This window comes from Grus americana, chromosome 3 (genome assembly GCF_028858705.1).
Source record: "Grus americana isolate bGruAme1 chromosome 3, bGruAme1.mat, whole genome shotgun sequence".
Taxonomy (NCBI): domain Eukaryota; kingdom Metazoa; phylum Chordata; class Aves; order Gruiformes; family Gruidae; genus Grus; species Grus americana.
Window position 1 is genome coordinate 112,630,248 of NC_072854.1, and position 25,661 is coordinate 112,655,908.

Consider the following 25,661-nt stretch of genomic DNA (forward strand, 5'->3'; position numbering starts at 1 on the left):
ATTTTTCTTTCCCTTGACGCTGGGAACACAAAGGAAGGTTTAGTACCTGATTCCTCCATCCCTCTGGGATGCTGTACTCTTCAAACAGCTGAATCGCCTGCGAGAAAGGCTTCCCCCATTGACTGTAGAAGGCCAGCCGGTTCCTTTATTGAGCAGGCCTCTGCAGATCTGCTGCTCTGGCTCTGTGGTCCCTAACACAGGCAACCTCAGCTGCCTCTGGGGCAGTCCTTGGTTTTGCTATGCTTTGCGTACCTGGTAGCTCTGATGGGCTGGACAGAAGGGCTTGAGGGGTAGGAGCAGGGTGATGCAGCCAGGACAGCAAGACATAGCTCTGAGGCTTCTCCCTTCATCATCCCAGCTCCTGCATCCTCAGCTGGCCACACAGTCGCTGCTCCTTCCCCATCAGTGGTGACTCCCTCACCAGCAGCGGTTCTGGTTCCCCAGTATCTCAGCTTCCCAAGTTGGTTAGAGGAACACAACTGGGGTGTGGGGAAGGTGAAGCTTGGGGTCTTGTCACAGAATCACAGAATGGTTTGGGTTGGAAGGGACCTCAAAGATCATCTAGTTCCAACCCCCCTGCTCTTTGATCTTGAAGACCCAGCCCTCAAGCCTGCACTGGCAAGGATGAAGGCTGTTACCTTGTTTCCCACCCCACTCTCTCCAATGCCTGCCTTTGATTTCAAATAGTGTGAAAATGCTGAGCCCTTTCTGTTCCTGTAAGCTTTGCTGTAAGCCAAGCTCTCAGCTTCTCTCCAGCGCTGAGCAGCCCCTCCTCAGACCAGGCTCTGTGGTAGCCCACAGGACACCTGCACGCTCTTCTGAGCAAGCTTCCTCGCAACTGCTTTCTGCACTAAGACACGAGGTGACGATTGCCTGAAAACCATGGCCAAACTATTCACCAAAGACTATACTCAAAAAATTTTAGAAATGGGTCCCTTTAGGGTATTTTAAGTACTATTCTGCAACTGATGAGCTTTTCAGTTCATTAGCTGAACCAAAAGCAGCTTTTCTGAATTCACAGTTACCCTACCAAAATATCTTAACTTGTTAATACATGACCCTCCCAGACAACCAGATTTATACATTCTACTAAAATGTAGCAATTGTTTCAGTTGCTTATTCTCCAACAAATGCAGTTTCAGTTTCATGTTGAGCATGAAGATGGCTTAAACCAGCACACAGATACCGAATGTCAAAAGTCACTTCTGAAAATCTCACGGCATTATTTTTCTGCATCACGATATCAAAGTAAACTGAGCTCATCAGAGAGATTAAGATTACATTTGGCACAAGGGGACTTATTTTCATAAATTGTGTTAGAAGACAGATAGGTGACCCCATTTACTGAGGAAAAAATTGTGGCAAAAAAGAAGACACTCTATACTCAAAAGCAGTTAATGGTTTTTGGTGTCTGCACTTCTGGGTGCCCAAAGTGGGTGCTCCAAAAGGCCCAGTCCTCAAAGGGCAGGGAGACTGGTTTTGGAAAAAAGTAAAGTGCCTCAGGTTGAAAAGCAGAGATTTCCTACATTTGCTTCTCCGAGCTGATCATAACTATTCATCCATGCACTTCTGCATTCACCCTGGCATAAAAGTACTTTATAACCAACAGTGAATTTATCACTAGGGCACTAGAAAATGCGTTAATTTTATAAGAACTAAACCACTGAAAATTGGTTTGCTTCTTCAAGGAAGCTTAGAAATATGGGGGAACAGTCCTGCAGCTTCTGAGGCATAAATGATTGAAGGCTTACAACAGGTTGCCCCTAATATTTATTTGTCAATAGTTGGTGCAAGACATGAAAAAACTGAGAACACTTCTTTTCTTTCAAAGGTGCCCGATGATTATGTCACACACAAAACTTTAGGCACCCCCTAACAAATGAGAGGTTCACAGTGTTTCAGAGTGGAAAAGTGACTTTCTGGATCATTCTCCCTTTTGAGACTCTAAGCATTCATTATCAATGTACAGGGTCATGGAGAACTGGGAGCAGTGAACTCCTCCTCAAGGGGCATTGGGACAGCAAAGCCCCAAAAAAGGCTCTCGGGGCATGAGAAGTGACATTCAGCAAAGAAAACAATACTGCACTGGGATCTGATGCAGATGGGCATAGTCCTCTGGATACAATGCCACATTTTTGAAGGTGTCCTAAATTAAAGTTAAGGTTTGTTTCCGATGTGTTCCTCTACAGCTTCTGAGATAAATACAAGAACGGCACCTGTGAACAGCTATTTACATCTCCCTCCGTAAAGCTGACATGAAAGTTTCATAGAGTGGAAACCCACAGACCTGTGCCTCAGACCTCGGTGGCTTCAGCTCCTCTTGTTGCCCAAGGAAGGCAGCGTAAGAGAAGGCTGTGCTGCCTCAGACAGTACTGTCACATTGAAATGGGCCTCTAGAGGTAGTTTTTGCTCTTTAAGCAACCCAGTCACATTTTTTGTGTACAATGAAGAAACATGTGCTAGTAACTCTTCAGGTCAGATTTAATTTTAAGATTAGATACCTTGGGTTACATACATAGAGGGGAGTTGGCAGCCAGCTTTATTTCCGTATTTCCATTTCTAAATATATCGAGCAATAGAATATTAACAATACTAAGGAAAGACAGACATTTGCAGTTTTCTGTTCTTCATAATTTTAAATTGCTTTTAACATGCTTTATATAATAGTCATTGAAAATCTCATAAGACACACAGAGAAAATTCATCATGAAACTAAACACTGTGAAAACAAGTAATCACGTGAAGATGCATATCATTGCACAAACCCACAACTACTGTCTGTAGTCAGCAGTCTGGCGTTTTTCAGAGGTCTTTGTTAATGACCTGGAAGATGGGATGCAATATACTCTCAGCAAGTTTGCACTCTGCAGCAGGCTGGAGGGGAGGGCTGCTCTTCAGAGGGGCCTGGACAGGCTGGAGAAGTTGGCTGATGGGGGCTGCACAAGGTCCAGCAAAGGCACATGCCAAGTCCTGCCCCAGGACAGACAGAAATCCCCATGCAAAGGGACAGACTGGGGGCTAGCTCCATGGAAAAGTCCCCGGGGGTCAAGCTGACCAGGATCAGCAGGATGTCCTTGCAGCAAAGGCACCCAACCATGCCCTGGGCTGTGTTAGCAAAAGGGGAGCCAGCAGGAGAGGAGAGAGACCCTACCTCTCCATTCAGCACCTGTTTGTTCAGCCTGGAGAAGGGAAAGCAATTGGGGAGAGCTTCTTGCTATCTGCAGCTACCTAAAGAAAACAGATCCAGGCTCTTCCCAGAGATCTTCAGTGACAGCACAAGAAGTGATGGGCACAAATTGGAACATGGTAAGTTCCTATTAGATATCAGGAAACAAATTTCACCTTTGGGTGGTTCAGTCCTGGGACAGGGCCTAGAGAGTCTCCATCCTTGGAGCTACTAAAAACTCAACTGGACAAGGCTTTGAGCAACCCATTCAAAACTTCAAATTTGGCCCTAGTTTATGTACGAGACTCAAGAGGTCAGTTTGAAGCTAAACTATTCTAGGTTTCAAATATCATGCCCCAAATGTTTTTTTTAAACCAGAGCACTTGTACCAAAAGCTGTTTTTTTGAACCTTAACATCATACATCATACAGTAATAGCTCTCAAAAGCTCTATAGAAGAGGTTTGGATCAATTTTCTACAGGGGAAGCAGGATGATAAGGTGAGAAAGGACTTTCTTCTCACTCAGAATATTCACAGTTGACTCCAAGATGATGATTTTTATGACAAGATCATAAAAACCTTTATTAACAAAAGCCTGGTCAAGCCACAGTCTGTCTATTCAGCTAGACAAACTTGTGTCACTTGACAACCCGTTGAGCTAACAAATAATATACATATTTGAACAAACGTTTTGCCCACACACTCACTGGTACAACATACGTTTTTGACTGTCTGGAAACCCATCCCTAACATGAGACAGGGGGAACAATTCCTGAAATCGTGAATAGTTAAAAACGGTAGCAATTTGGTTTTGCTTTATTCATCCTCCCCATCCATTTTTTCTTCAAAACAAGCTTCTTGAAGGAATTACGGACAATATTCAACACAGTGCTATGTGACAGCCCACAGATGGATGCATTTCTAATGAATTTGGAGAAGTTAAAAATGCACTGATAGCAGACATGAAAAAAATCTGGGGAATTCTCCTTAATTAGATTACACTCTGCACACCCTGTCTGTATGAATGAGGACACAGCAGTGGAAACCGCCTGATGGCGTTGTTAATACAACTGCTAGGGTTTGTAGTAGTGGACATCTGTTTTAAAGCTGTGATCCAAATCGGACCCTAGAGGCCAATCAGTCAGGCTTTGGACTTTGGTCTAAAACATTAAAAGCAAAATTCATACTTGCTGGGAGCAGGTACAATTCCATTAAACTCAAAAGTATTACTGCTCACCACATTTCAAAGTCAGCCTAGATTTCAGACAGTTCCTACAGTCTGCAAGTGAGGCACAAGTGCAAGGAAAAATAAATCCATTCATTATAAAATGTTCAAATATCAGCAGGGTGTAGTAATGCTGTTTCCCAGCCTATAAATGTGTCTCAATAGAGTGACTGAAGTGCAAAGAACACTCGGCTCCTATTCACTGCCCTACAAGTCAAGGGCTTGAAAATGTTGCTGTATTTTCTCCCTCATGCTTAATTTTCTTGCATGCAGATATGCACAGGGATGTACCCCCTTGCCTAGAAGACTGTTTTTCTCTGAAAGCAGAATCAATTCACGTTTTATTGCAATAATCCAAGGCACAGGTCAAAAATGAAGGGGGCAGAGGGGGAAAATCTGGAAATGATCCTCCCATACGTCACTGCAGACAACAGGCATGCACCTCCATAAAAACAAATAACTGCTAAGCCATCCCCATTCATGTTTCTAATTAGTGCAACCTATTTAACAAATACACACATAATATAGGTCAATTATGTAGGTCATGATAAATTTGTGAAGAACTTCAGCCTGTAGAGCACCAAAAAGGCCACGTTGAGGCAGCATTTTCAAAGTTACAGCTCATTTCTACACATGGCTTACGAAGAGCCGTGAGGATCAGCAGAGACCCACTTGGCTTTTCTGTTTTGCGGTACTACAGCCACAACTACTAATGAAAACATCGGTGACACCCTCTGGGAGAAACTCTCCGCGATATGATCACAGAACATGGTGGAGCCCATCCAGCATTTATTCTAGACAAATCCAATACAAAGCCACTACGATCATCTGTAACACCCTACTATAGAGCAAGAGCAAAATATACTTACTTGGCCCGATTCTAGAGTGCTTCAGAGTTTGAATTTACTGCCACACAATACCTTTAGCTCAAGAAAAAAATTCTGGAGGACAAAAAGATGTATTACTTCAGATCACAGAAATCATTGAAGCATCATTAGAAAAGCAAAGACTGAGCTAGAAAAGCAAAGACTGAGCTAGAAAAGCAAAGCAGTCAGTGGAGGCCCTACATGTGAATATGGCAAAAGCATGTTTTGAGCATGATTTCCTCAGAATAGGAGGCTTATGTGATTGTTCTTCCCACCTGCTGCCCCTCCAAAACTTTTGAACCAGTTACTAGTTTCAGCCACCATTGCCAGAAACATAGATGTCTCAAAGATGTTTAATTTCTATGAGTTTGTCAAAAACTGGTGGGAATCCAGAGGAGACGGAGAAATATCTTATTTATGCCTTCTCCATAGGAAAAGAAATGGTAACTCAGTATTTCTGTAATACATTTGACCATGGCCCTCTGACCAGGGATGGGTGCAGCACCGGAGAAGCCACAGTATGTGCAAAGTCCTGCCTTGCTAGAAACGTTGGGAAGGCATGATGGGGAGCTGCAGTGGAGGGCATCAGAGAGCAGCAGGTGCCATGCAGGGTTTCAGGCAAGTGACAGGACTGCAGAGCTGCTTATCCTGCTCAGGGACATGGGAAGGATGTGGGGATCACAGCAAAGGCTACACACGTGTAGTCTGCAGCAGGGAGAAAAAGGGGTTGTGGGACTTAGATCCATAGGGAAACACACTTAACGTTCACCGTTCAATTTTTCTGCTAAAGGTCAGCACTAGCTTTCTTTGAGATGAAGGGAGAAAATGGATCTTGCATGGGAATTTGAGCCGTAGGTTTAGTTGCTGTTACCTTCCCTTAGTATTTACAGGATATTTTTCTTTTTCAGGCAATCCCAACTCGGCCTGCTGTGGGACAGGACTTCTGGCTTCCTGGACTGCTGTTAGCAGAAAAACTCCAAAATCTTCAAATACAGTATCGCAGGGAGTTACCTGAGGTACTCTTTTGTGCCTTAAATGTGCAATAGTATTAATAGCATTATTAGTTAAGTGGCTGGGAAGCATCTGGGACCCAGGACACAGCTGGAAACTGAGATGCAGCACAACAGCAGTTGGGAGGCTGGTGCCTGAGCACCCGTGGGCTGCTATGCCAGCTTCAGTGGCACCAGCACCAGCCATGAGCTGGGAACAGATTCCTCACCTCTTTGAATTTCCCAAACCTGTGCTGCTGCCTGGGAGAGCCAGTCCCCAGGCAGGGCAGGGGCAGCAGCACCAAGGGAAACATGCTCTGCACAGGGTGCCTTAATTAACTGTGCAGTTCTCAGAAGGCAGATGTTCAAAACTGCGTATGTGCATCCGGGTCTACATAAGGCAGCCCAAACTCTGTTGTTGGCCACGTGTCAGCTGGTTGAACTCCTGCGTGCCTCTCTGAGGCTGTGAGGACATGGAGCATTTTGTGTAATTTGGCATATGTTACTACCTGGCATGCACAAAACAACATACCAATCATGCGCAGTTCATGAGTATACTGTGCCAAAAATACTGACCTTGTATTTATAATATAATCTTGTTACTGTTTGCAATAGTCATGACTGAACTGATGAAATAACCTTTTAATTATACAGTTTCTCATATTTGTACAATTTGTCTTTGATCACTGTTTATTAATTCTCATCCAGACATCCAACACAACTGTTCTCAAAACACTGGAGCTACAGTTTCCCAAATAACTGGTTCCAAATAACCTGCATTCTAGCTCAGGTATGATATATATAATACACCAAGCTATGAATCGAAACGTGCACATATAAGTAATATATTTAATACGTAGACACCACACTTGAAAATTTGTTTCAAACCTCAGACTATAGGGCTTGAGTTAATCCTAGGAATGACCACAATACTGTATGTGAGAAAGTCTCAGGAACAAATGCAAAACCTTTTAAAACATGTACACTCCCTCCCAGGGCCCCACATGAGGCATTCTAAGAGTCTATTCTAAGAATAGACTGAGAACTGTTCCCCACGCACATAAATGATGCTTTTCACAGGAGGAAAAAACCCACAAACCAACAACATTACATTCCCATTCTTTGGAATCTCTAATCCTAACTGCAGCACTGTTTATGAAAAGTATATATACACACAAGATATTTCAACTATGAGAAATAAATACTTTACTATTTTGCCCTGTCCCCAGGGAAATGGTGTTCCTGACAAACTACTGCTCTCTGCTGGCCTGGCCTGCATTTCCGTGAGGGCCTCGCTTCCCACAGTCTTCTGTTTTCCCTAGTGAAAAGGGGAAAGACCACCTTGGTTTGCCGGCTCTTTAATTACATCTTTTAGCAATTGACAGGAGCATCTTCCATTCAGGATTGAAAAACATTATACTGCTGAGGAAAACAATATTGCTATCACCTAAATCTTCTGTCTTAAAGAAAAAATGCAAGTAGTCCTTGAACCCGAGTAACTCTCCAGAAGTATTCCTGGATTTTTGTACTTGAAAGAAGAAATAGGCTGTTCATTTAGCAGGCTCCCCATTGTAACGAGCTCAGACAAGCATGTATTTTTAAACATAAGGGACTGAAGTCCTGTTCTAGGTTTCAGGAAACTTGCTCCTAGGTGAGAATTTTCACATCAGCCCAAAATCCCAGTGGCAACCACAGGATTTGAGATGGAGCTCCCCAGTCTTTTACTTTAAAGGACAACTCCAGGCCTGGGTAGCTCCCTGGCCCGAAACTTGTAGCATCTTTACTCCCTATCCCCATTTTTTGTTGTTTTACCAGAAGAGGATCACTCAGATCAAAGCTAACTGAAAATCAGCTTATTTGCATTGAATTTACCTTCACACTGCCACTAGGTATCGCTGTGCTACAGCTGGTATAGGAATAACCATAAAACCTGACAATTTTTAATCTGTCATATTTTGGGTCAGAATAAGGTGATGCCATGCTGCAGACTCACCAAAACCAGCCACCCATGCCCAGCTGCAAGTGTCATCCTCCCATCAGTCCCAGGGGATAAAGGATATTTACCCAGCAGTCAGGTTGCATCTTTGCTGAGGTTCTCCTGTCTGTCTTCTTCCTGATGGGTTTACAGTTCCTGAGATGCTGCGATGGACAGGAGTGCTACAGCAGCAATTTTGGGATTAACACCGTCAGGAATTACCAGAGCATCCTCAGCTCTTTTTTTCCCTTAAGCTGCCTGCAGACTCAGACAGCTTTCTGTGGAGAAACCACACTAGGTGTCAGGGTCTCACTTACAAACTTGGAGAGCTAGAAACTAAATATAGATTCTGTTGCAATCACATCATGGGGGAGCCACAAATCTTAAAGATTTTAAGTCTTTGTGCCTTAATCTTCCTTTGCAGGATTTTCCCATTAATAGCATAATTCCTTTTAAATGTAATTAAACAACATTAAAGCAAGTTAGAAAAATAATTGGAAAGATCAGTTGCATTCACCTGAGTAAAACAGACAGGGAGTTTGACTTGAACAGTAACCATCATTTGAAATTCCTCAATGTCTGCTACCCACAGGGCTGGGGGGAAAAAAAAATACTTTACTTTCCAAACACTGCTACAACGGAGTCATTTACTAGAATAAATAACACCCTGGCAGACCCTGCACTCATTCCTACAGCGAGGTCTTCAGCACAGATGCCTAAAGGCACATGGAGTTGCAGGAGCAAGTCTTGCCAGGAGGACGCGAGCCTCTCAGACACAGCCAAAGCCAACAGCCTCACGGCTCAGACCTGTGCTCTGCATCTGATTTCCAAACATCAGACTCGGTCTCTTTCCTTCATGCCTCCTGAGGATGCTCACGTGTCCTCACTCCCTCATTCTCCCAGATTAGATGGAGCAGCAAGCTGCCACAGGAGTAATTTTAACTGGTGAAAGGCAAAATTATCTAGAAGAGCCATTAAGGAAGTTACTCAAGCAGAGAAACTGCTAAAGGAACACAAGGTATGGAGAAAAAAAAAAACAGAGCAGCTACTGGAGGGTGTCCTTTGCTCACATCTACCAATGCTTTCTGCCTCGGAGCTGGAGCAAACCTGCAGGCACAGAGCTCTTGCCAGGGCTGGATCTCACCTGGGGAGCAGAAGGTGCCCAGCAGTAGCAGCCCTGCCGGCCATCTCTTGGGTGACCTTATCCCAGGGCTACAGGCCCTGGCCTGCTCCACAGCTGCCCTCTGCGGGGCAGCCTCTGCCCGGCACCTCCTCCCCGCTCCTTCTCTCACCTCGGGGACTCTTTCCCTCACACTCTCTAGTTTTGCGGCGTTTTGCCCGGTTTTAAGCACATTTTCCCCGGGGCACCACCACTGAGGGGCTCCGCTTAGCCTTGCGGAGCAGCCCCGGCCTCTCCTCACAGCGGAGCCCCCGTCGCTAAGGCTCGTGCCGGGCACCGGGCACAACCCTTCCGGGAGCGGGACACGGACGCGGCGCAGCCCACGCACACCGGCCCGCACCGCGCCTGCGCAGTGGGAGTGGCGGCCGCCCGCGGGGCGGGGCAGCGGCGTCGCCATGGCGGGGTCGGCGGCAGCGTGAGTGCGGGTGGTGGGGCTGGCCAGGAGTCGTGCCGCGTACCGGCGGCCGTGGGCGCGGAGGGCGTGGGCACGGGGATCTGTGTGTGAGGGGGCGCGGTGGTGGCGGGCGGGCGCCCCGCGGGTTGGACCGGGCCGGGCCGGGCCGGGCCGCGCCGCGCCGCGCCGCCCCGCCCGCGCTGAGAGGCCGTGGCGGGGCCGCGCAGGCCCGGGCTCCCCGCCGGCATATGTCGCGGCGGGCACCGGCCCGACACCCGGCTCTCGCGGGGCTCCTGGGCCGCGCAGGCGGAAAGCTTTGCCCTTGCAGCAAATCTCAGTGTCCCCTGATAAAGGCAGGGAAGAGTTAGTGCCGATTCTCTTCAGGAAGATGGGGCGGGGGGTTATGCTGGCAGACTGCTGTGCCTCCATCCCCCTCATCTTCCAGCCTCCCCTTTCCCGCGCTGGAGGCTTCTGTCTCCTCAAAGGATCGTCCAGTTCCTGCTGCTTTCCTCCCGTGACATGTTTGTAGTTCTTGTGTAGCTGCACTTGAGGCCTTTCTGGCACCAGGAAGATCAGAGTGATCACCCCATATATGTGCAGTAATTGCCACCTACATCTTTGTGTTTTTTCTTCTTTTTTTTTTTTTTTTTTGCAATGCCATCTCCCTAATTTCTGTTTCATGACAGCCTAGGGTTCCTTTATCCATATGTTGATCTATTCTTCATGTGTATTCGTGGCTGTGGTTTTGCTTTCCTCCATTTTTATAAAATTTCGTCTTACCTGGTTTTGTCAATACACCATAATCACCTTGAATTTAAATTCCTCCCCCTCCCCCTCCTCTGTACACCTCCTGAATTTGTATCATCAACAGATTGCATATGTGTCAAAACCCTGCTTAAGTCAACTTCATCAACTGGTTTGCTTTCTCTTCTTCATTACACTATCAAAAAAAGAAAGGTATAATGTAATTTGTTCCCCATGAATCACCACTGACTGGTTTTTAATCATCTGGATGATGTCATGTGGGTGCTTGTAGATGTCTTGCGTTGTGCTTTGCTGTGGTTTCTTTCCTGGTATTGGAGCTGGGGCGGGGACAGCACTCTGATTCCCTGGATCTTCCTTCTTGCCTTTTAAACACTGATTTTAAATTGTCCTTGTCCAGTCTTCTGGAACTTCATTCACCATCCAGGAACTAACAAAGATAACTGCAAATGATTTTGGTTGCCCAGAGAGGTTGTGGGATCTCCATCCTTGGAGGTTTTCAAGATGCATTTGGATATAGCCCTGAGCAACATGGTGGGTCCCCATAGCTGCCCATGCCTTGAGCAGGAGGTTGGATGAGAGACCTCTTGAGGTCCCTTCCCACCTCAATTACTGTATTTACTTTCTCTGAGCTCTCCTTCCTTCTTAGGCCTCAGTAGCAATGGGGAAAAGAAGATTTATGTAACTTCATGTCTTAAAATTAGCTGTAGATCTCAGTAACATGCTGAAGGAGGACGGATATGTTCTTTCTGAACCGTTGGGACAGTCATGTGTGGTCTCATAGGCATGCAGCAGCCATGGAGGCATTTGATGGTTAGGACAAGCAACATGGGGGAGAGGGATTTTGCTGCTAGGTCCGGTTTTACAAGGGATTCATGGGTGAATCCCAGCTTTTTGAATGCAGGATCCTACACTATCTTGCTGGAATAAATTTAACTTGCATTCAGCTGCAAGTTTCCCTGGCGTAGTTAAGATAGATTTGAACATCGAAGACAGTAGCTGATAGCTCAGTCTTACTCCAAATGCTGAAGGAGCTGCAGGCTTAAATCCTTTTACTTGCCAGCAGTGATCTGTTGCTCCCTGCGTGTAAGCTTTTTTACCAGGCTGTTTGGTGCAGTGACTTACTGCTTACTCTGACTATTGTGTCCAACTTTCTTATCACAGAGCTAAACCAACTAACAGTTACGTATTTAACTAATGCTCAAGTCAAATTTACTCCTGTAAGTCCCTTATCAAACATCCATCATAATCTTAGATCCTTTCAGCAAGTTTAGAAAATAGAACGTATCTTTTCTTTTCTGTTAGATATAGGAGTGATGTGGGAACCACCTGTTCCGTGTGAAAGACAAGAAAGAAAACATTTGATAAAGGAAAGAAACCAAACATCTAATAAATGGAAGCCATGAAGATATCAAAGCGGTTCTTCGCTTTTGGGATTTTGGCATGCATAGCTATTTATGTTGCATACATAAAATGGCACTTGGATTCCAAACCGGTTGTGGTATCAACAGAAGGAGTTGCTGAAAGCAGGGGAGAAAAACTGAACCATCAGGCACTGACCACAGATCTCTCGGTTTTTTATGGAATTATGTTTGACGCAGGAAGCACAGGAACTCGCGTCCATATTTTTAAATTTACGCAGCAGCCAAAAGGTATGGCCTTCTCATTGCATGATAGACTAATTCTTCCATAACATATGGAGCAGATTATTGATGATTCTTTTCTAGGGATTACTTGAACAAACTTCAGCTCTTTCTAGGGAGCCGTCAGGAAGTATATTATGATTCAAGCACGTGGGTTTGGATGAAATTACAAAAACATGCAACAAGGAGAAAATGCTGTAAGGTCAGAATGTGAACTAAATAGCAGCTGTACCTTTAGAATGGTGCCTTGAAGAGGAGCAGTTTTTCATCACACTGCTTGGTAGAAGAGAGGATTGTAAGTTCAAACTGCCTTATTCCCCCAAATTTTCACCATGAGGTTGTTGGCTGTTTCCAGTTCCTGGCAGTGAGCTGCTTCTCTCTGCATTGTCTGGTTTAGTGCATCCTTGGCTTCAGTGTTGGATTTAAATTGCAGAACTTCACTGTTTGATTAAAATTGCTGTGTCTTGCATCTGGACAGAAAATATTGCTGAGAAGCAAGACAGAAGTGTACAAAAAAGCTCCAGTTTTCCTCTGGATTTGTAAGCTTCATTTGTTTAAGTGTTGTTGGCTTCTGTTTGTGAAACTCTTAAAGATGAAAGAACCGTTGTGGATGCTGTTAGTAGGTGATCTGAGGATGCTTTTGAGGATTAGCAGTGTCATGTATGGTGTGATTGGCCTGTGGGAAGCACCTTAGGTTTGCAGAATGGGCTAGCGTAAGGCTCAACCACCAAAGGTATTAAACAGCAGTCCACGTGCATGACAAATATGTGCATAGTGGACACCAGCACCTGAAAAAGTCATGACTTTTAAAAATGGTTTTCTCGGGAGCTAATTCCATAGCAAGGGCTGTATTTAAAGTTTGGGTGGCTGTTGATGGTTCATTAGACAGAAGCTTCAGTTGACTTCCATTAACACATAATGATGTAATTTGTAAAATTATTTTCTTTTTGTGTATGCAAAATTATTTATACCATTACTTATTTTGGAATACTGCTTTTGAACAGAGACTCCCAAATTAACCCATGAGACGTTTAAAGCACTGAAGCCAGGTCTGTCCGCATATGCTGATGATGTCGAAAAGGTAATTTTTGTTTCTGTTACTGTAAAAGTATGTGCACCAAAACCTCCTGTTCTTGATACACCCTGCAAATCACATCTTGCTGTGGTACAGTATGCTGAACTGTCTCAGGGACAGTGTCAGGGAAGTGTCTCCAAATGATACAAGTTCACAGTAAAAGTTGGTCAACACGCAGAGGTGCAAGGAACAGAATGCATCTAGTTCTGCTCAGTGATGTTGTTAATTAAGCACAGCAGATGTTTTTCCTGTCTCTGCCTTAAGAATTTTGATGCACTTAAGAACATGACAAAAGAGCTGTGTTGAATTGGAGCAGAGTCTTCTCCAAAAGTGACTGGAATTGGATTCTCAGGGAAATAGTCTAAAAAACAGGCCAAGTACTAAGTGACTTCTCTCCCATCTCTTTTACCTTCTGGCTTGCGGGGATTTAGGGATTTCCTGAGCCAGACTTACACCCAGCTCATAGTGTTTTACTGGCTCCAAAGGCCTTTTTTTTTTCCAAGGATTTGTCATCATACTGCCTTTTGTAGCCAAAACATTCAGTGGCAGAGTTCTATGTCACTATTTGAAAAAGTGACTCTTCCTGTTTGTTTTTGACCTGTTGCTGGATAATCCCCATTAATTCCATCAGGTCTCATGCTAACCACTTGTCATATTCACTTGTCTCTGTTCCACATTTACAGTGAATCATACCTCTGATCACCCTTTCGCCCTTCCAAATCTAACAAGTTTCTAAGATGCCGGGTTTTGTTCTTTCTCTGCTCACAGAGTGGCCAGGGAATAAAAGAGCTTCTGGAGGTGGCAAAGAAGGAAGTTCCTATGGAGCTGTGGAAGTTTACTCCTCTGGTCCTGAAAGCCACAGCTGGCCTACGGTTGCTGCCGGGAGAGAAAGCTCAGAAGTTACTGGATAAGGTACTATTTCTTGTCTTTCAGTTTGCTTTCCAGAAATTTTATAGCAAAATTTGGTCCCTTCTGTGTGGTCCTTTATCTTCGTGTACATGAGCCATGCCTGTCATCTAACCCTGAAAGCAGTGCAGACCCGCCTGATCTCATATGGGGTTGGGGGGGAGAAATTGTGTGAGTACAAGCACAGAGGAATGATGACAGCTCCAAATAAGCCTGGAGATGACGTATAACATACCACAACAAATGTAATGAGATACACCTGACAGTCACCGCAGGATTGTTCTTACTGGGCGTGTGTGTTGGTGGTTTTGATCCTGCTATTTTGAGAAAAGCACTCTGCTATTTGATTGGTCATGTTATCAGCCTGCTGCTGCAAGGTTGCTCCTTTCTATTGATTGAAAATAATGTAAATGATATTTATAGGCATGTAAAATATGTTTAATATTTTAAAATATTATAAAAATAAACAAAATATTATGTTCTAGACTTTACGGCTGCAGGAAAAGTTTAAGCGTGCACTAAGTGTACTCTTTTTCTAAGCCATAATTGGAAGGAAGATGTGTGGTGTGGTTGAAACCAATGTTGGTATTGTTCTCTGCTGCCTGCAAGCTGGCCCATTCTTTTCCACACTGAATTTCAGCTGAAACTGCTGCAGTTGTTACTTTAGAGGGCTCTGGAAACCTAGGGCTTTGCTGCCTCATGTAGGATGTAGTGTAGAGGACATCTGACAGCCAACACGCTCCTGTTAAAAATGCCATTCCCTGGGGCATTCCTGAAAGCCAGGGTGTCCGTCTCCTGCCTCTCCCGTGCATATATAATACTGTGAGTCGCCAGTTGCAGCAGAATAAACTGGGTTCCCTTCCCTACCCATGTCCATCCCTTGTTAATGGCATTTCTGAGCAATCTTCATGCTTGAAAACCCACATGTCCATCTGTGTCTCTGCACCAAACTGCAGAGCCAGTGTGTAAATTGCTGTCCTTTTATAGCAGAGTGCAGGCTGATGCTTGAACTTCAAAGTGGTGAGCAGCAGTCAGGATCTGGCCCAAGAAGAGGAGAGGTTGTGTAAAACTGGAATTTTAAAAAAAACCCTTGCTTTCCAGCTGTAAAAAGATTTCTCTGAGTATAGCTTTTATTCAAACTACAGGTGAAGGAGATTTTTCAGGCCTCCCCCTTCTTTGTGAGGGACAACTGCGTGTCAATAATGAATGGAACCGACGAAGGTAGGCTGACTTGTGGTGACCCTTTCTGCAATCCCGGAGATTCCTGCTGCACTGTGACAAGTCCCCGCTCACTGTAGTGGGAACCCACGAGCAGCAGGTTTGACACGGTTTTTATCCTGCCTCAGGCAGTGCTATGTTTTCCAATTTAAAGTCCTGAACTCTGTCCTGATTTTCAAAGCTCTGAGTGCTGTGCTAGATCGAATGAGTGTGATTGTGAATTCAATCTGAAAAAATGTTATATAGAGAAGAAAATACATGCTGAAGTAAGTTGATGTTCATCAAAAAATGCTGAGAACTGAACCTAGAGTCAGTCTTGATTTTAAATAATTTGAAGAAATATGTCTAAATTCTAAGTAACTGAGTGTTTTCAATGTGCTTTAAATCTGCTTAGAAACCAAACTTTAAAATAGCTGAAGCTGTTTGGAGCTGTTTATGAGTTTCTTTTTTACTGCTTAATGGAAGAAGGACATTGTAATTCTTTTTGTTTTGTTTTAAGATCATTAATAGCAGTGACAGCCTTGGTTCAGCCAAAGGTTGAACTGGACCATGTTCCCTAGCATGTCTTGAGTTTTAACCACATGGATAAATATTTGAATTTGTTAACATAAGGCCCACTAATTCATCTAATTTATGGAGTAAAGGTTTATAAAACAAGGAAGAGGACAGAAACAGTGCGGCTCACAAAAATGTTTAGAGGAAAATAAGAAAAATTAGAACACTGAAAAGATGAAAATTCTTAGTATTCAAAAGGAAAGTCTAGTGCCTGACATTGAACAAAAGCCCTACTAGTGGAAGATTTCCTAGAAAATTAACAATGTGTGTATCAGTCATTTCCTTATCTTTTAGCTAAGGACTGAAGCCTTTGTGACTTCTCACCTAAGTTTTTGACCTGTGAAATACAGAGTTCTTCAGGCATTTCATGTACTCTTCCAAGTATCACGTAAGCTCTGGTATAGAAGAGCATTGTCTTTGTTCAAGGCATCTAATCTTGGGTTTTGACAGCGTTGACAGTTTAGAAACACTGGCTTTGGGGCAAGGTGGGTCAAGGGAGCTCAGCAGAGCCAGTCCTATTCACCTTTCTTGAAGGTCCTTGCTTAGCTCTCAGCTAGACATGCTTTGGAGACTTCGTATTAGAAGTCCTCCATTTGTGAAAGGGGGATAGTGATGGTCTCTGGTGTCTCTCTTGTTGGATGACAGGCTGTGATTTGTGTATTATTTTGGTTAGATGATGCAGTTAAACTGCATGAGAAAACTTGAAAATGCCTCCAGCTAAACAGATCCTAAAGCAGGAAGACCTTGTGGTACAGCTTGCCTTATTTGTTACTGTTGTTAGATAAAACGAAATGGTATCATCTAACAGTGCGTCTTCTGAATCTTTTCCTTATTAGGTATTTCAGCCTGGATCACAATAAATTTTTTAACAGGTATGTATACATGAGCATGTGCATAAAGATATGACCAATGCTGTGAAATTCATGCTGTTTTCTGTCCCTGCATGGGATTTTCTCATTCATTGGGGTGGAACGGGAGAAAGAAGAATCTGGAAATAAGTCAGCAGTTGTTTTTGACCTGGCCTATTTAAGTCATTAGGATTTTGGCCATTTATTTGACAGAGTGAGGAGTTTAATCCCTTTTCCTAGATGTTTAATATAGCCTTTCTTTCAATTCCCTGTAGGGTACCAGAGCATTTTATTCCTTTTTAGAGTCTGCTACTAGCTCTGGCTAAATTTTTAATACAGATATTCTAGATGTGCTTGGCAGCTGCACAGAGTGAAAGAAAGTGCTGGGCTACTTCCTTACAGATTTATAACATAGAAATACCACAAGTGTTTACACTGCTGAGTTAGAAAAGGGTAGCTGAAGAGTAAAGAAAAAACTAAGCTGAAGCCCTCTCTGTCAGTAAGCAAAGCAGTCTGCTGTCCAAGCGCTCTGCTCAGCACACACAGTGTGTGGAGCAATATGACAAGTGCTCTAAAGCTTTTTATGCTCACAGGAAATACCAGAAAGGTCAGAGATCTTCAAACATGAGCTATTGTGAGGTATAGCGAGGTACTTGGCACAAACTAGTCTTGTCACAAAGGTGTATTTGAAGAATCCAAATGGAGAAGAACTGTATTTAAATGAGAAGAAAGATCTGGGCTGGCAGCAGGAAGAATTCCAAGACAGCTGAGTCTCTTAGGCCAGCTCTTTTCAGTTTGTCATCCCCTTGGCCATAGGAATCTGCAAAATATCACTAAGGGATCAGGGAGAGATGGCCAAGAAAACCACATTCCTCTGTGTTACAAAGTGGTTACCAGAGTAGAGTTTGCAAAAGGGTCCTTGCATCGACTGAAAAATGTTTAGGAATCCAGTAACCAAAGCTGCTGTAATTAGGACATGAACAGCCACCAGAGAAATAAGAGAAACTCCATCACCTGAAGATTTTCAGGACATCCTGGTAAAGCCAAAATAAGTGCCCAGTAGATGACAGTATAATTTAGTCTGGAAGCTGACAGATGGACTTAGATTGTCCTCTTTCTGTACTACTCTACTTCTGGTTTTATTCCTAGCCAGTTTCTCACAGCACCCATCATGGCTTTCTCTGTTCTGTCACACATTTCAGGTAGCCTAGATGATCCGCAGAAGAGAAGTGTAGGGATGCTTGATTTGGGTGGTGGATCAACACAGATCACCTTCCTTCCACGCACTGAGGTAATGTGAACATGTATGTTGTTGGGAAGTGCTGGTGCAGAAATCAGTAACTGCTCAGATTTGTTTCTCTTGGAGATAGACCAAGAGTTGGTCAGTGTGACATGAAGCCACGATACTGACAGAAAAACCGAGGTCACTTGGTCACATCTGCCTTGTTATAGTCAGTCTCAGAGGTATTCGCAACTCTTCATCAGTCCTCTTACTCCAGTCGGTGGTGCATGTGGAGAATCTGCCAGGGCTGCTTTATTTTGGGGAAAATGCAATGTTCGCCTGAGAGTCTTAATCCTTGGCTCTCAGTTTGTGCTGCTTATAATGAAGAACTCAAAGGCAATGCTGTTAATGAGTTCAAGTCCAACATTTGGCCTATATTGGGTTTTAAGAACACAATAACATGCCTTCTCAAATCCTTCTTTCTGGTTTTCCTGAGTTCACTCGGTTGCAAATGAATGCTGAGAGCAACTGTTATTATGCAGTAAAAAATACATGCTGATGTTTGTCTTTTCAGCTTCCTGTTGCGGCATTTTTATAGGTGTTCTGTGAGCTGGAAGCCCTGTGGATGTGGGGTCATAAGGCTCTGGCCTGAGCAGGGATACTGTTCCTAGTAAAACTGCACATAAGCAGAGGGTTGGGATGCTGTATCTAGTGTCCCAGCCTGGGCTAATCAGACATTGTGCTCTCACAGCAGAATTATGAGGGATGTGAAGAGTCCAGGATGTGGAAATTCTGCACTTAGAGATGGTGTTAAGATATGAGCAGTATGAATAGCATTGTGGCCTGAGCTTTGTTCCCCACGAACGCGCTAGTGGTGCTGGTGCACTCGGGGAGGATGCTGCACAGTGCTTTAGATAATTACCCTTTCATTTCTTCAGACCACAGGCTGGTCCTCACTCTGTTCCTTGGCAGGCACGGGGATGTCCTTTTCCTCTGGCTTGTGGAAGTTCACAGCTGAATTCACTTGAGTAGGAAGTTAATGCGTGCCTGGTTTTCATAATATTTTGCACAGTTTTCCCTAGTAGAGATCATATGAAGAGGCAGTTGCTGTAGCCTCTTGACAAAAGCAGTTAAGAGCTGGAATAAGGATTCCTTTTGAATTAAAATAATTCTTATATACACCAATTTGGTGTGGATACAAATAGAAGTGTAATCAGTTTAGGCTCTGTCATGTGAAGACACTATTTTAGCTCCAGGTTTTGTGGTTGTCTTGTGTGTCAGTGGTCAAATCGAAATACTTGCAAATTCATTTCTCTCTGAACTATGCTTGGATTGTTTCACATTTTTCCTAATGTTTTGGAAGATTGTATTGTTGATGTTTGCTGTGCCTGGCAGAAACCTTGCAGTGACATCTTTTTCTCCCTCCAGGCAACTCTCCAGACATCACCAGCTGGCCACACAACTTCATTTCAGATGTTTAACAACACCTACAATCTGTATTCGTACAGGTTAGTTGTGGGAAAGAGAGCACACTGTACAGACAGAAGCTTTCTATGAAGCCAGTGAGATATAGGTGTTTTGCTGAAGTGGGGTCTCTGCACGTGAGTGCTGGGAAGAAGCAGAGAAACTTGAGCCATGTCATTGTGGTGGATTGACTGTGGCTGCCCGCCAGGTGCCCACCAAGCTGCTCTATCACTCCCCCTCCATCAACAGGACAGGAGGAAGAAAATACAACAAAAAGCTTGTGAGTCAAGATAAAGACAGGGAAGTCACTTACCAGTTACCATCATGGGCAAAACAGACTTGATTTAAGGAAGTTAATTTAATTTATTGCCAATTAAATGGTAAGATAGTGAGAAATAAGAACAAAATAAAAAACACCTCCCCTCCACCTCTCCCTTCTTCCCAAGCTCAGCTTCACTCCCAACTGTTCTACCTCCTCACCCCTGAGCGGTGCAGGGGGATGGAGAATGGGGCTTGCGATCAGTTCATAGTGCTTTGTCTCTGCTGCACCTTCCTCCTCGCTGTCTTCCCCTGCTCCCAGTGTTTTGGGCAGAGGGAAGCAGCTTCTTCCCAACAGTGTTTGCTGTGGGGTGTGTTTGGGCCCAAAAGGAGTCAGTTCTGTATGTTAGAGGCAGTGCTGCCTTTGAGGAGAGTAGAAGAAAGGGTGCCTTCAGCATTCCCAGTTCTTCAAGAGCCAGATTACAGTTGACAGCTATTGCCTGTGCTTTTTCAGAGATTGTCCTTGTGGATAAGGGTAATATGAGAGTGGGTGGTCACACCGTTCCCCTTATGTGCGTTAGCTGCTGACTCGAGCCGTTTTGCTGGGACTGTGTAGAGGAGACTGGCATGTCCCAGCGAAGGTGTCAGTGGAGTGTCAGAGGAAGGATGTTTGTTGTTCACAGAGGCTTTTATCCCTTTGCAGTTACCTGGGACTCGGGCTGATGTCAGCAAGGCTCGCCATTTTAGGAGGAGTTGAGGGAAAACCCTGTAAGTTATGGGCACTCCTCAAGTCTTGGCATACTCTGAGCATAGACTATGTAGCCCTGTTGTGGGGGGAGGAGTTGTCTGTCCCCTTCCCGCTGGGCTCAAGGTTCCTGAGTGGTATGTGGAGTCCTGTCACCATGGCTGGGTGCATTTGAGACAAATGCAGGAGGTGACACTGCTAGGTCCCAGGAGACCTGGATTCTTACCAGCCCTGTGGGGCCATGACTGGGGCTTGGAGGTGCCTTGCTGAGGCTGTGGGACAGTATGGAGCAGGGCTGGGGGTAAGGGATCTGAAATTAACCCCTTATGGTTTTCCCTAAGGTGGCTTTTGTTTTACTTTTGCAGTAGGAGAAGGGGAGGAATTGATCAGCCCTTGTTTACCACCTGGTTTCAAATCTGAATGGCAACATGCTGAGATAGTGTACAAAATCAAAGGACAGAAGGCAGGTATAGTGATTTATCACTCTTCCTATCTAGGCCAGCATGCTATTAGCAGAGTAAATGATATACTCTCAGCCTCTTGGAAGACATTGGAGTCTCTGTTTACTCTTCTGTCTGGCTCCTCTTGATGTGCTGCTAAAGAGATTCTGCAGCTCTTTCCTCTTGTGCCATGGTGTGTCTGTCCAGTCAGTAAAGCTCTTAGTAGTAATGCAGATGGAGTTGAGCAATCCCCTAACAGGTCTTTCAGAATCCTTCTGCCTGAAATGATAAATCTCTGATCTATTGCATACTCAGTCCCAATCTGAAGATGGTAAGTGTTGCCCCTGGAAGAAGATGCAGATTTCAGTTCTCTGTGAAGAGCTTGTAAGAATTTACAAAGTGCTGTTTTGCAAAAGGGAGCCTGTTTCCTGTCAGATCCTAAGTAAATGCTATGTATATTTAACTCTCTGCCTATAATAGGCTGAGTTTCTTTGCCTTCTTTTAGGTGAGCCTCTGTACGAGTCTTGTTCTAACAAAGTGGCAAAGATGCTCTATAAAAAAGTGCATAAAGCTGAGGAAGTGAAGGACTTGGATTTTTACGCTTTCTCCTACTACTATGACCATGCAGCAGAGGTTGGTCTCATCGGTAGGTTTGCTCCTGTTTTCATTTCATTTTAATTGACAAGTTGTGGAAGGAATGGTAACACATATACGCATCAGGATGTTTTGCTAAACTGTCATGGAACTTAGTCTTCTGTTACACTGCTGCGCAGCGTTGGTCTCAACTGGATATTGAACACTGTGGAATTTCTATAGAGAAGGGAGTGGGCTCGTGAAATGGGACCTGCAACTTCTGGTAACAGTTTTAAAACAAACTGCCTGTGTTTCAGAAATCGTTGGTGTCTGATTAACTCTACAATCCAAAATAGAAAAAAGCCCTCATAATGATAAATAAATTTCTTGGGCAAATCAGACTTGTGATCTTGGGCTGTGTGTTACGCTTCACTAACCTTTTTAGATGGAATGAAGATTTTCAGGTAATTCCGCACGTATTCAGAATGCATCCCATCTCCTTTCCAGCAGTATGCTGGTGCACGGAAGGCCGTTGTGTTCAGTTGCAGAAAGCAGATTATGAGATCTCAAGCTAGTATGGACAAACATAACCCCCTCCTCAGCCACTTTGTTTTACAAATAATTTCAGATTTAATATGTTGCAGAGCACTACTGCCCTGTCAGATCTGGTCAAAGGCGTTAACTGTGTTCAGGCATCACAGGGCAGGGCAGCACCGACATGGGGACAAGGTGAGAGAGTCTGTAAACTGTATTTCTTTAGGAAACAAAGCTAAAAGTTCTTCATAAAATGAGGCTTTTCCATCTATATTAAGAATCTTTTAAAGGTAGTTTTACCTTTAAAGCAAGTGTGAGTTTTGTCACTGATTTCAGTGGCTCAAGGTTTGATTTCCAAACAGCTTTCATGACTTGAATCTGCAATTGCCTTTACACAAAAACCATAAAAGACCATGGATTTTTTTTTTTTAGATAAAGAAAAAGGAGGAAGCTTAACTGTTGGTGACTTTGAAATTGCAGCTAAATATGGTGAGTAAAATACAATCAAATACACATTAATAATTGTGTGTAAATTCATCCCAGGTGGCAAATGTATGACATGCTAAGAAGCCTGCTTTTTTGTTTTAAGTAAATAGTGAGCTCTCCATAGCATCTCAACAACGTTTCTGCTTATTTCTGAAAATCCCAACTATTTTTATGTTAATTTTTGCTTTTGCAGCCCACATAAGGCGTATTTTGTAATGTTTGTGTTTCAAAACTCTCTAAAGAATTACTAATAAACTTGCCAGTTGTCCTGAAACCATGCTTTCAGAATAGATGTGGAGGTTCTCATCCTGTTAGCATAACCTGTTCTAATCTGGTTTAATTTTTCTTTTTGTCTCAAGATTTGTTCATATGCTTGATTGTTAATCGGAAAAGGGGAAAAACCGGTTCATAGCTTTTCGCTTCGTCAGCTGCAGAGAGAACTGCCTACACAGATTTACAAATGTAAATGTTCTTTTCTTAATACCACAAACTCAGGCTTTGATCAAACTGACATGGGTCTTTTTGGCAAACTTTATGAATGACTGAACAATTGTTGCAGTTCTCATTTCTGGGCTACCATTTGTGTAATCATCCTGAGAAAGGAAGTAGGTTTTATTTTGGTTTTGTCTTTTCTTTTTTTCTGTTGTCTTTTTTTTTTTCCCTTTGTTTTTGTCAACATCTGTTGAGTGTTTATGCTCAAGAAACGTAACGCACCTGAGGTTGCTCAGATTTTTAAAGGCTTGAGGAAGATAGAAGAAAGGTTGGAGGCCTTTTCATCCTTTCCTGGAGAGGTGTGAGAAGCTCAGCTGTCTTAGGGGAGAGACAGAATGCCTTGATCTTCCTTTCGGTGGTGCCAAAGCTTTTCTGCTTCTGCTGATGTGCGCGTGTCATTTCAGCCCAATTGTAACAGGTTCCATCATCGCGCAACTCAACTGATGAGGCGTTTTATGGATTCGTGTGAGGTTTTTTGAAGCTGGGCTGATGCTAGGCCTGAGTCCACAGTGCGCATTCAGACACTGTTTTCTTTCTCCGTAGTATGTAAGACCATGGAAATCAGCCCTGGAAGCAGCCCTTTCCTCTGCATGGACCTCACGTACATCACATCCCTCCTGCAAGAACTGGGCTTCCCAAAGAGCCAAGCCTTTAAGGTGATGCACACAAGGGATTGCTGGGGAGGGTGGGCAGGAGGGTGCCGAGGCATTAGTCAGTACACTCAGTCCTTGATTTGCCTTCTTGCTACAACACATGCTCTGCAATTGGGGGGTGGAGGCACACTGTCCCCATGATGGTGATAAACGGTTATGATAACCTTCAGCACGGTATTCACCTTGCATGCTTCTCCTTCTCCCAAAGAATTCTGTTTTAAAAAGAGTGTTTTAACTTGTTTTTTTCCCAGCTTGCCCGGAAAATTGACAATGTTGAAACGAGCTGGGCGTTGGGAGCCACTTTTCATTACATCGACTCACTCAATAGACTCCAGTTCTAAAGCTCCTTGAAGATGACTTTTAGGAATCTCAGTTTTTGGAAGCCCAGCACGGGAGAATCTGTTGAAGGGCCCGCTTTTGGCCTCTGGAGTCCTTTGGGAGGTCATCGTAAATTAGGCCCCTTTCCTCCCACCCCCTTCCAAGTCCCTTCCATCCCTAGCTCTTTTTTTACAGTGCAGAGTGCAGTATCTAAAGAATAAGCCTTGATTTGACAGCATCTGCAGTCAACTTGTTGTAAAACTTGATCATTGTTGAAGGAAAACCAGGACTCTGCAGGACATCTATAATCTCTATGAGAAAAACACACCTTTTTGGAACATGCCTGTACTATTTGCTTATACTGTACTGAAGTCGCTTGTAGGAAATGGTCACTCCAGAAGGAGCTCTTTACCATCCTGATTTCAGGGTGGTTTTCCCTGTTTGTCAGCAGTTTTCAGTGATGATTATTTTTATTTTACTACTACTGTGTTTGAAGGTGAATTTGTGTGCGTGCGCGTCCAAAGACAGTGCATTTACGCAGATGTGCTGCTGACATGCAGCAGCCTTGAAATGCGGCGTGGAAGTCTCATCTCTGCTTTCCACTTGCCGAACTAGCAAAGCTCAGGAGCACTCTAGAAACTGGATATGGACTGAGGCATGAATCAGAGCCTACATGCCCTGTAGGGCTAAAGCCTACAGCCTACTGTTGGTTCCCTGGCTGTTCGGAGATGAATGGTGGAAGACAACATCAGATTTGCTGGATCTAGACAAGCAAGGCCTAAGAGTTGGGTACAGGGCTAATGATGGATTTCACAGTTCTAGAGTCGGTCAGGGTAAGATCGATGAACAAGGCGCAGCCACAAAAATAAACCCCGAGCACAGCTTATCGGACCTCACGGACATTTGTGCTTTGGCAAGGTTGATGCAGGGCCTGGGATGAATGCATTTACATGGTGTTTTGGGTGCCACTTCCTGCAGATGCATCTCACTTTGACAAATGAATGTTTTGTGGTTGCACTGAGGTTGCAGGGTAGCTGCAATGCACCACTCCAACAGTGTCCTGTATGCGGGCTGGAAGTGATCTTGGAGGCAGCAGGAGCTGAAGAGGACATGCTGTGCTATTTGTAATCTGTGAAATTGTGTTGTATTTGTATGGATGTTTAGAGCAGACCTGAGTGGTCTTTTGGGGGTGCGAAAGGGCCCAGCCTCCCCGAGAGCCAGCAGTGCGTGCCCCGACCTGTGGGCTCGTAGCCACAGGCTCGTCCTTCCCTGGGGCAGCAAGACGTGGTACAGCGGCGTGGCTGCTGGCTCTGCAGCTGAGTGTACAGGGGACACCTGAGCCCCACCATACTGACAATAAAACCCCAATTTAAAATGAAAACGTGGTGGTGGTGTTTAGTGCCTGAGCCTGCAGGGTGGGTGTGTTGAGAAATGAGTGGCCTGATGCCATCCCTTGTCCCCTCAAGCCATTCCCATCGCTTCACACCATCGTAGCCCCCCTCATGCCATCCCTGTCCCCTCACGCCATCGCAACCCCCTGTGCCACCCCCGTCCCCACACGCCATCCCAGTCCCTACACACCCCTGTCCCCATCAGCCCTCCGCCACCCCGGGCCAGGGGTGAGGGACCGGCGGCAGGGTGGCGGCAGCCCCGGCCCCCCGCCGTGTCGCGGCC

General features: G+C 44.5%; 1 protein-coding gene across 1 annotated transcript; it reads left to right on the top strand.

Annotated features, from left to right (window-relative positions):
- Positions 1-9,754: 9,754 nt before the first annotated feature.
- Positions 9,755-25,368, top strand: ENTPD6 (ectonucleoside triphosphate diphosphohydrolase 6). The gene is made up of 14 exons (XM_054821480.1): positions 9,755-9,816; positions 11,863-12,209; positions 13,205-13,281; positions 14,044-14,187; positions 15,327-15,402; positions 16,791-16,826; positions 18,005-18,093; positions 19,453-19,532; positions 20,450-20,514; positions 20,857-20,958; positions 21,437-21,577; positions 22,471-22,527; positions 23,560-23,672; positions 23,921-25,368. The coding sequence occupies exons 2-14, from the start codon at positions 11,951-11,953 to the stop codon at positions 24,008-24,010; spliced, it is 1,329 nt and encodes a 442-aa protein (XP_054677455.1). The 5' UTR covers positions 9,755-9,816; positions 11,863-11,950; the 3' UTR covers positions 24,011-25,368.
- Positions 25,369-25,661: the final 293 nt, after the last annotated feature.